Source organism: Mus musculus, chromosome 17 (assembly GCF_000001635.26).
Source record: "Mus musculus strain C57BL/6J chromosome 17, GRCm38.p6 C57BL/6J".
NCBI lineage: Eukaryota > Metazoa > Chordata > Mammalia > Rodentia > Muridae > Mus > Mus musculus.
The window spans coordinates 74,535,851-74,546,987 of record NC_000083.6 but is presented as its reverse complement, the minus strand read 5'-3'; the positions used below and the strand labels follow the sequence as shown (position 1 = coordinate 74,546,987).

Sequence of the window (11,137 nt, the reverse complement as noted above, 5' to 3'; positions counted from 1 at the left end):
TGAAAAGTTTGAAGGGAATGAAGAAGAGTAGAAGAGCAGAAGGAGAGGGGAAGGGTGTTGGGAAAAAAGACAGACAGAAGGAACAGAGGTGAAAGAGAAAGGAGGAGAAAACTGAGAAGTGGGGATTAAGAAAAGATGTGCTCCACTGATCTCCTACAACTTAGAAATGGTGGGACTTGGAGCAACTGTCCACAAATCACCAGCTAGCCAAAATGTTGAGACTGGCAGAGTAGGCTCCACAACCAGCCCTGGGCTATTACTACACATAAGCCATAGTGTTTTTTTAATTCACTGTATTTTGGAATCTTTGTTGTAGCTGCTTATCCTGTGGCCAAAGAACAGTTCATACCTAAAACACTTCAACAAGCACCAGTTAGGTTATGCAGAGAAAGGTAAGTTTTTAAAGGTGTGGCTCATGACTCAATCCTTTGTTTTTAATGGGAGTAACTATGCAATGTCCTTAAAGTACAACTTACAAACCTTACGCCCTAAGGACAACTTAATTCACTTGCTACTCAGAGGTCTGAGGTTTCCACTGACAAGGACACATGGCATGTGTGTCTGCTTACCTCTGTGACGGGAAGTTCCAGCTGAACCACATCGTCCTGCTTTGAAACTGGAGTTTGCAGAGCAGTGTCTAGCAACAAGATCCCATTAAGGTCCTTCCTACAGCCCACGGCGTAATCATCCACAAATATCACTTTATCCACAGCAGAAATATACTGACATTTCACCTGTCCACCTGGTTTAGCTGTTAAAAGAACAAAAATTCAACAATTAAGATTTTAAAACCAACAATCCTGACTGAGACACTGAACTGGAAAGAAGTTTAAAAACCATGATTAGAGCAGACTGGAGTATGAACTATAGTCAGTCTCAACAGAAACGGATTTTAACTTGGCAGCTATATTGCTGCTCTATACACAGTTGAGCATGGGGATACCCATCTGCAATCCCAGCCAATAGGAATCCAAGGCAGAAGCAGAAATTTCAAGGCAACCTTTTCTACAAAACTAAGACCGTATGAGGGTGGGGGAACAATCTACATGAGACAAAGAGCAGATGTGGTAAAATACCTTAAAGTGAGTTGAATAAAGGAATTGCAGGAAATTTATTTCTACCATATTATCCTTCGATAATATTCTTTTCCTCTGAGAGAACAGGGATGGAGACAGAGATCTGCATACACAGATTCAACTAGGTATCCCAGAATCATTTGTTTTATACCATCCTTACCCCCCAAATAATGGAGTTGAACCCTTGTCAAAAATCATAAACCATTATGTTTGAGGATATGTCTCTAGACTCTTTATCCATTCCCATCATGCTCTACATCCTGTCCACAGCTACATCAGTGCCATTGTTTGCATTTGCAGTTGATGAGCCACCCCAGCACATGTGCATACTAGCCAAGCCTTGTATTACTGAGCCATATCCCTTTCCTCAGTACCACACTATGTTAATTACTGTAGCTTTGCAGTTTAGTTTAGTGATCAGGAAGTGTAAATTCATCAGTCTCCTTCCCAAGTACTGACTGAGTTACATTCCTACCTAACTTTTGTCTTTTTCAAGATTACTTTGAATATTAAAAGCAATTCCCTTAAAATCCCCTATAAATTTTAAATAAGATTTTTTTTTTAATTTCTGAAAAAATGGTTATTGGGATTTTGACAATTGCAAAGAATAAACAGATCACTCTGGGTGATGCTAAAATCTGGATATTAAATATGCTCCAAAGATCTATAAAGTGTAGACCTTGCTTCCAATGAAAGGCCACTAGAAGCTGAAGGGACCGTATGTATGATCATGGAATCCCAATCCCCTTTAGGACCCTGAAGGAGAAATCGGAACTTCCTTTCTCTCTTTACTTCCCAGCCAGGAAAACAGTCCGGCCCCACTCTGTATTCTTTTCCATCATGCCCAAACACTATAACCTCTAAAAATAGCTTGGTGGTGGTGGCACAGACCTTTAACCCCAACTTGGGGCAGGAAGATCTCTGAGTTTGAGGCCAGCCTGGTATACACAATGAGTTTCAGGGCAGCTAGGGCTACTCAAAGAAATCCTATCTAGGAAAACCTAAAACAAACAAACAAACAAAAACACCTCTAAAAGTTACTAAATAAATCTTTTTACTTATTAACTTGATTGTCCCAGATATTTGTTATAGGGTCAGAAAGCTGACTAAGTAGCAGGGAATGCAGACATTGTCACAATATACAGATATTATGAAGGGCTGCAAGAACATAAAGGGACCAGAATTGATGTGTTTCTAATGGAGATACAACATGCAATCACAGTGGTTGGCAGCTCTTTAAAAATAAAGTTAAGTGTGGGAGTCCTGCAGGCCTCTCCATCCCGCCGGAAGACAGACAGCAAAGCCTTAGGATCACATAGAACCTTGAACTCAGACGCTTATGACAGCTCTACTCAATCTCCAAATACTGTAAATAACAAAAAAGGCAGGCTTAAAGAAACAGTATATAATAATGGAATAGTATTCAAAAATAAATCAACATGCAATATGCATAACAATGTTAATAAATTACAAAGGCATGCTAAAACACGAATCCAGGATCAAAAGGTAACATGGTTGGCCAAGGTCTAGGGCCATGATGGCGTGCGTGCTTGCTTACTATATGCCCAGGCCCTCCCTGGTTTCAATACTCAGCACCAAAAACAAAAAACCTGTGTACTGTACAATCAGTTCCATTAACACTGTAGAAAGCACAAAAGTATAATTACATCTATTTTTTTTCCAAGCTTCGAACCCCACAGCAATCCTCCGTTTCATCCTCCCAAGTGTATCAGAATCACAGACATGAGCCACAAAACCCAGCTGACAAAGTTTTCAAAGTATAATCGAGGTGTTCATTCTAAGACCTAGTACTGCTGCCTGCAAGGGAGCCGAGGCCTTTTGTATGTGCACTGCCGTGGTTAGGTCTCGGCAGCATCTCAGAACACGCATTCCCCCCTCAGGACTATGCTCAAGCTCAAGCACATGTGAGGATTAACATCTTTGTCGGAAACAGTTTTGGGAAAGAGCAAAGTGATGAGGAGAGAAGCAGAGCTAGCGAGGGAACTTTCTCCTGTGCAGAGTACACACAAACAGCTGGATAAAGTGTGACTTGGACTGCCTTAAAATAAGGGCTCTGTAAGGAATGATAAAGGGCCTGTGTGGCATGCTGGGGGTGTGTGTTAGCTATATTAAGTCCCAAACAGAATTTCAGACATGAGCTGCAAATAGAAATTCACATGGGCATAGTCCAAATAGGATTGTTCTGATTTGCAGCACAGTTACTTCTTACACTGGCAACTCTGTCAAACAGCAACAATTTATTTACAGATAGTTATGGATTCTTTGAACAGCATCAGACAAAGAAGTTAGTCCTCACATATTGCTTTAGCCACCCAAGATTTCATTCCCTACTAACTTAAATGTTATCACCACCTGGCATACTACAGTCATTCAGTCAGTCAGTCTCTGTCTGCCTCTCCCTCCCTCCCTCCATTCCTCTACCCTCGCTCCTTCCCTCTCTCCATGTGTGTACAAGAAAGTTCTTCCCTAAATGGCAGTGGTGGCGCACGCCTTTAATCCCAGCACTCGGGAGGCAGAGGCAGGTGGATTTCTGAGTTGGAGGCCAGCCTGGTCTACAAAGTGAGTTCCAGAACAGCCAGGGCTACACAGAGAAACACTGTCTCAAAAAAACAACAACAACAACAACAACAAAACAAAAAAGAGATTACATTACAGAAACCTGCAGCGTTTAGGAGTAAGTACTAAATAATCAACAATCTCAGCACATCTAGAGCTTTTCACTTCTACACAGATATAACTATATCCATCTTATATGGCCCCTCCCAAGCTCCCACTGGAAAGACAATAAGGAAAAAAGGCATTAAGCAAAATAAATAAATAAATAAAACAAAGAGGACTAGAAAGTTAACTAAGTGGTTAAGAACACTAGCTGTTTTTCCAAAGGATCTAGGTTCAATCCCCAGCACCTACATGGCAGCTCACTGCTTTTTGTTAAGTCCAGCTCCAGGGAATCTGAAACATATACATAAATGCAGGTAGAGTACTCACATAAATAAAACAAGATGAAATTTTTTTTTACACTTTTTTTTAATTAGGTATTTTCCTCATTTACATTTCCAATGCTATCCCAAAAGTCCCCCATACCCTCCCACCCACCCACCCCCACTTTTTGGCCCTGGCATTCCCCTGTACTGGGGCATATAAAGTTTGCAAGTCCAGTGGGCCTCTCTTTCCAGTGATGGCCGACTAGGCCATCTTTTGATACATATGCAGCTAGAGTCAAGAGCTCCGGGGTACTGGTTAGTTGATAATGTTGTTCCACCTATAAGGATGAAATTTAAAAGTGAGGAGATTACAGTAACAAAACTTAGGTTGGAAGGCAGATGTTCCCTAATTTGTCTAAACCACTCTCCTCCCATCACTCCAGCCCTGCTGTCCTTCCCCCAACCATGAAGATCAACTGGCATCCATACGTGAAGTAGGATTTCCCTGCCTTTCCTCCATGCCCATCAAGGAAGCCTTCATTTTAGCTATCTGACCCCTATGCTAGCAGCCCTCCATTCCCATCCTATCTTCCTCATCTTCGTCTCTTCTCATGATATTAAGCTACTGTTTCAGTGTTTTTAACTCCAATCCTCTTGTTCATTGTACAATGTGCTTCTTTTAGGTAAAGCAAGATTTTGTAACATATCATTTATCTGACGAAAATATCAAAAACTTAAAAAATTAAAAACTGTAAAAAGTTAGTGGTGACACACACCTTTAATCCCAGCACTTGGGAGGCAGAGACAGGTGGATCTCTGAGTTTGAGGCCAGCCTGGTCTACATAGTGAGTTCCAGGACAACCATGGCTACAGAGAAACTCTGTCTAAAAAGAAACCGAAAATAAAGGCTAAAGTTAAACTTACTAGGCAGCAGTATCTTCACAATTTATAAAGAAAGCTTGCTGCTCCTCTCATAATAGTATCCTAAATTGGTCACCTTTAACTGAGTTTTTAGGTTTAAAATATAACAACAGCTACATATTGTGCTACACCCCTCTAGTAGTAGCACTCTGGAGACAGAAAGCAGGTGGAGCTTGTGTGTTTGAGACTAGTCTAGTCTACATAAATTTCTAGAACAGCCAGAGCTATGTTGAGTAATCCTGTCTTTTAAAAAAAAAAAAAGAGCCGGGCATGGTGGCGCACGCCTTTAATCCCAGCACTCGAGAGGCAGAGGCAGGCGGATTTCTGAGTTCGAGGCCTGCCTGGTCTACAAAGTGAGCTCCAGGACAGCCAGGGCTATACAGAGAAACCCTGTCTCAAAACAAACAAACAAACAAAAAACCACACTAAAAAGATAAGAACCATCTTACCATCTTATCAACCCCATGTGCAGATACACATTTGTTGGACTGAACTGTAATTTTTAACACCAATACAAATAGTGCTGAGTGTTGACCAGTAGGCCAAGAAGTGTCACAAATATACAACGAATTTATTAACCTTTCCAATAAACCAAATGAGTTATGTATTACTTATGGAGCACCCAAAAAGGTTCAAACATGCTAAGGAAAGCCAGTACACAAAAAAGCATCAGCAGAGCCAAACTCCATAGTACCACCAGACTGGACTTCCAGTAAACACCAGCGCCCTCCAAATCTTCACACTCCAACCTTGTACCTCTTTCTTTCTTTCCTTCCGTCTTGTCCCTGTGTTTTGGTGGTCAGAAGACGGAACCAGGGTACCTCATGCACATTAGGAAAGCTCTCTTCCCTCTGCCATATTTCCAAACCTTTCTACCTTGAATTTTCCCTGAACACTGAAACCAGGGCTTCATTTATGCTAAGCAAGTATAGTTCAGTCTACCACTGGACTCCATCCTCAGCACTTAAAAAAAAAAATTATCGTGGGGCATGGTGGCGCACGCCTCTAATCCCAGCACTCGGGAGGCAGAAGCAGGCAGATTTCTGAGTTCGAGGCCAGCCTGGTCTATCTACAAAGTGAGTTCCAGGACAGCCAGGGCTATACAGAGAAACCCTGTCTCGAAAAAAAACAAAACAAAAAACAAACAAAAAAAATTATCATTTTATATGTATAGTTATTTTACTTGCATACATGTCCGTTCACCACTCTTAGCACTTTCTTTAAAGGGTTCTTAGTTGCTCAAGCAGGATTCAAACTCAAAAATCTACTGCTTAGCCTACCAAACAACTAAGATTCCCTCCATCCTTGGTTTTTTGAAAACGGATCTCATATGGCACAAGCCAGCCTCCAGCTCACTCTGTCAAACTCACTATATGACCTAGAACTACCATTAATCCTCTATCCTCTGCCTTCCAGGTTACAGGCATGAGTTACCGTGCCTAGCCCTAGCTTGAACTTCTAAGTGCCTTCTGTTCTTCACGTCACCTTAAGAAGATTACAGGGGCTGGTGAGATGGCTCAGTGGGTAAGAGCACCCGACTGCTCTTCCGAAGGTCCAGAGTTCAAATCCCAGCAACCACATGGTGGCTCACAACCATCCGTAAAGAGATCTGACTCCCTCTTCTGGAGTGTCTGAAGACAGCTACAGTGTACTTACATATAATCAATAAATAAATCTTTAAAAAAAAAAAAAAAAAAAAAGAAGATTACAACTGAGAAGCTCTATCAGCTTTATTTCACAGCTTTCTTCATCACGTGTTTAAATTAATAAACATTGTTCTTCTAGCAATAAAAGTCAGAACTTAAAGGTAACTTTCACCTTGTTGTCAATTTCTCTTCTCCCTAACATTCACTAACTTATATTTTCTACCTAAAAATCACGAGCAGGGTTTGGTGTCCCCAAGAGAAACAGGAAGACCTGTGAGTTGCAGGCCAGAAGGGCTACATAATGAGACCCTATCTCAAAACCCACTAACTTCCATGGAGCTCACATCACTTTTCACAACATCAAAACCTTCTAAAGGCAACTGTAATTTCACCATAATGTACAACGGCTCCCTACTATGAACAGCAAGGTCAGACTTGTTTCCTACCTGGGAAAAGAACTCTGAGCATGCTAGGCAAGTGAGGAACCACAGAGCAAAAGCCCCAGCCCAATGTCTTTAACTGTTGGTTTTAAAGGCACGGTCTCAGTGTGTCGCCCTCGCTAGTTTAACATTATGTACAGCAACCTGGCCTCACACTCACAGATGTCTCCTCATTTATGATCTTGCCCTGGCCCAGACTCAGTCTCAGCTCAGACTCACCCCCACATAAACCCTCAATGTTAATCCGAACAGAAAGGTGTTTCTGTGAATTCAATATTATCTCTGCACGGTACTTACAATCTTAAGATTTTCCTCCCACTGATTCTATCAAAACTGACCATAAGTTCTTCTTATGTTCAACAAGTCCTAGGTTTGATCCACAGTCCTACATAAAAGTGAGTGGAATTGGGGGGGGGGGGGACAATACACACCTATAAACTCCCAAGGAAAGACAAGAGGACCAGAAGTTTAAGGTCATTCTTAGCTACACAGTGAGTCTAAAGCCAGCCTGGGCTACATTAAGACCCTATCTGAAAAATAAAAATAAATAAAAAATAAAAAACTTTCTTACGGTAAACAGTTGAAAAAAAAACCCTATGTCTTCTATATAGTATATATTTTGGATTTGGGGCTGTTTGTTTGCTTGTTTAAGTTCCTGTGGTAATCTGTGGCTATCTGAAAGGTCACCAAGAAGGTAGAGGGAAGGAAGCAGATCTCTGTGAGTTTGATACTAGCCTGGTCTACATTGTGAGTTCTAGGACAACCACAGCCACATAGTAAGCCCTGTCTCAAAAAGACAAACAAACAAAACAAGACAAAAAAAGAAAGAAAGAGGCTCAGCGGGTAAGAGCACTGACTGCTCTTTCAAAGGTCCTGAGTTCAATTCCCAGCACCCACATAGCGGCTCAAAACCACCCATGAGATCTGACACCCTCTTCTGGTATGTCTGAAGCCAGCTACAGTGTACTTATATATAATAATAAAATAAAATAAAATTTTGGTTAACTGGAATGAGCAGAGGTCCTAAAAATTCAATTTCCAACAACCACATGAAAGCTCCCCACAACCATCTGTACAAATACAGTACACTCACATTCATAAAATAAATAAATAAATCTTTAAAGGAAAGAGAGGTTGATAAGTATATTATGTTTTTGCTGTAGGTATTTTACTGAAACTATCCCTCTCCAGTTTCCCATGAACAAAAGAAATATCTAGGTACACTATAATGCAAATTAGAACAATATGTTTTTGTTGTTGTTTTTTGAGATAAGACTCATTGTGTGTCTTAAGCCGGCCTCCAACTCCCGATCCTTCTGCTTCCTCTGAGTGCCGCCGGGATCACACATGTGCTCTTACTACCTAGGTGAGAGCAATATCTGCATCACTGAGAGTTACAAACTACCAAGTAAAACATTCTGGATTTCAACAGTTCACAACAGTATAAAGAGCTTATATATGAGTAAGCATTCAGGCATTTCTTGAATAGTATGAAATAGTTCAGATAACCCTTGCCCTTGCATGCATGCTACATAGTGAGCTCCAGGCTAGCTAAGGATTCATAGTAAGACCTGTCTCACACATACACACTACGAATGCACCCATGCATGCACACACTCAAACACACACACACAAGGAGTGAGAGAGAGCACCCAAACAATAATGAACAACTAATGCTTAAGATGTTGGGCTCCAGAGTGTGAGCTCTTATAATGCCAATCATTAATGAGTCTGAAAGATTAGGATACATTTTCTGTTAGAATAAGACCATCCTTAAGGAAAACCTGGGAAGAAAAGTAAAAATTTGGATAATCAGTATACAAGATCTTTGAAAAAAGAAGAGGAAGAGGAGGAAGAAGAAGAAAAGAAAGAAATACATGTATGGTAGCTCATGCCAATATCAGCACTCAAAAAAAGAGAGGAGGAAGAGGAAAAGCAGCAGCCAGCAGAAGGATGCTGGGTTTCAAGGCAGACTGGTTTACAAGGGCTTCAGAAAAGCCAGGGCTACATAAAGACCCTGCCAAGAGGGGGTTGAGGGAGGGAGGGAGGGGAGAAAAAGGAGGGAAGAAAAAAGAGATCAAAGAACCTGATTATAGGTATTTTGCTAATAAAATGGGAAAGGACAACAAACATTTGACATAAACTAGGTCATCATTTAACATCAGCAAAGTCTATCAAGTGAAACAGACCAAGTGCATACTCCTAGTCCAAAAGGACACTGTGGTGCATGCCAGTCTTGTAAGAACCCACAGGCTTATAATGAAGAGCAAGCTTCCTAAGTGTCCTTTTCTCTTCTTCAGAGCCACTGTGCAAAGCCCATGAGGATATGAATGATGGGAATGAGATGAAAACCGAGGCTATGAATGACTGTCTGAGGTGCAGGAAATCCCAACAGATAATATTCACTTAGCTTTTCTTGCAATTTTAGTTGTTTTGGAAACTTTGCTAATTAAATAATTTTTCTGAACACAAGAACAAATAAATAACACAAATGTATCCAAAAGATAGCTATTTTCTAAGGATTACTAAAGTCCAAATTCTACATCATGTTTACTACCTCTTGAAAAATAACTGAATGTAAGCTTCATGTACCAAGTTAGTCAGACAATTTAATTAAGAACTAGTTTGAGGGCTGATGAGATGGCTCAGCAGTTAAGAGCACTGACTGCTCTTCCAAAGGTCCTGAGTTCAAATCCCAGAAACCACATGGTGGCTCACAACCATCCATAACAAATCTGACGCCCTCTTTTGGTGTTTCTGAAGACAGCTGCAATGTATTTACATATAACAATAAATAATCTTTTTAAAAAAGAAAGAAAAAAGAACTGGTTTGAACTGCTTAAATTTTCCATCACTGAAAGAAATTTATTTTTACATAGGCTCCAAAATGTCTTCAAATAGGCAACTCTGGGCTCCAATTTTGATCAAGATTTGTTACTGGGGCTACAGATATAGCTCAGTTGAGCACGTAGGAAACCTCAGCAGCACAAACACGGAGCCTATAACGCATCACTCAGGAAGAGATGAAGGAGGGTAAGAAGGTCGGTCACCCTCAGCTGCTCAGCTGGTTCAAGGCCAATCAGGGATATTTGGGACCCTATTTTTGAAAAGTAAAATAAAAAGAAATATAAATGGTTCAGCATCCAGAGCAGAACACTGGTTCGCAACTTGTAGGTCGGCACCTCTATGGAAGTCAATGACCCTTTCACACAAATTGCCTAAGACCATGGAAAACACTTACATTATGATCCATAACAGCAACAAAATTACAGCTATGAAGTAGCCATGAAAGTAATTCTATGGTTAAAGGTCACTACAACATGAGGAACTGTGTCAAAGGGTCACAGCTTTAGGGAGATTAAGAAATACTGATCTAAGCCGAGCACCCAGCACTCGGGAGGCAGAGGCAGGCGGATTTCGGATTTCTGAGTTCAAGGCCAGCCTGGTCAACAAAGTGAGTTCCAGGACAGCCAGGGCTATACAGAGAAACCCTGTCTCAAAAAAAACCAAAAAACAAAACAAAACAAAACAAAAACTGATCTAGAGCAAACCAATCAAATCAAAATAGGCAGGGTATTAGCACATGATATACATACATGAAAATGTCATAATGAAACACATCAATACTAACAAGCCTGAGAGCCTAAAGCCACTCCCTAGAACCCATACAAGCAGGATAAGATCAACTCTTGCAAGTTGTCCTCTGACCTCCAGAAGTTCAATGGTGTGTGTTCTCTTTCTCTTCCTCTCCCTCTCCATCCCAACACAGAGAAATAAATGTAAAAAAATTATGTTAATTATCAAAAGCAGCTTTGCTATGTAGCTAAGTGGTAGAGTACTTGCCCAGAACTAGCAAGAGCCTGATGCAAATCAAAACCTGTATAAGGCGAAAAAATATATGCAATCTAAACTTTAATAAAGCCAGACTAGAGCACAAAGATCTTTTTCTTGTTTGCAAATACTACATCATTCTTTCCTTCTTTTTTCTCTTTCCCTTTTATTTATTTTTTAACAGGGTCTCTCTACGTAGCCCTTGATATCCTAGAGCTAAATATGTAGACCAGGTTGGCCTGGAATTCAACACCAGTCAGAGCTACATAGTAAGACCA

The 11,137-nt window shown here is 40.7% G+C and overlaps 1 protein-coding gene across 21 annotated transcripts in view; it reads right to left on the bottom strand.

Moving 5' to 3' along the window:
* Birc6 (baculoviral IAP repeat-containing 6) overlaps positions 1 to 11,137 on the bottom strand; it is a 175,103-nt gene that overhangs the window by 156,369 nt on the left and 7,597 nt on the right. For all 21 annotated transcript variants that reach the window (XR_003952080.1, XR_385268.4, XR_003952078.1 and 18 more), the window contains exon 2: positions 570 to 751. Coding sequence is in view for 18 of the 21 variants with exons in the window: in XM_011246257.3 (XP_011244559.1) it covers positions 570 to 751 (182 nt within the window). In the remaining 3 variants the exon portion in view is untranslated. The remainder of the gene's footprint in view (positions 1 to 569; positions 752 to 11,137) is intronic.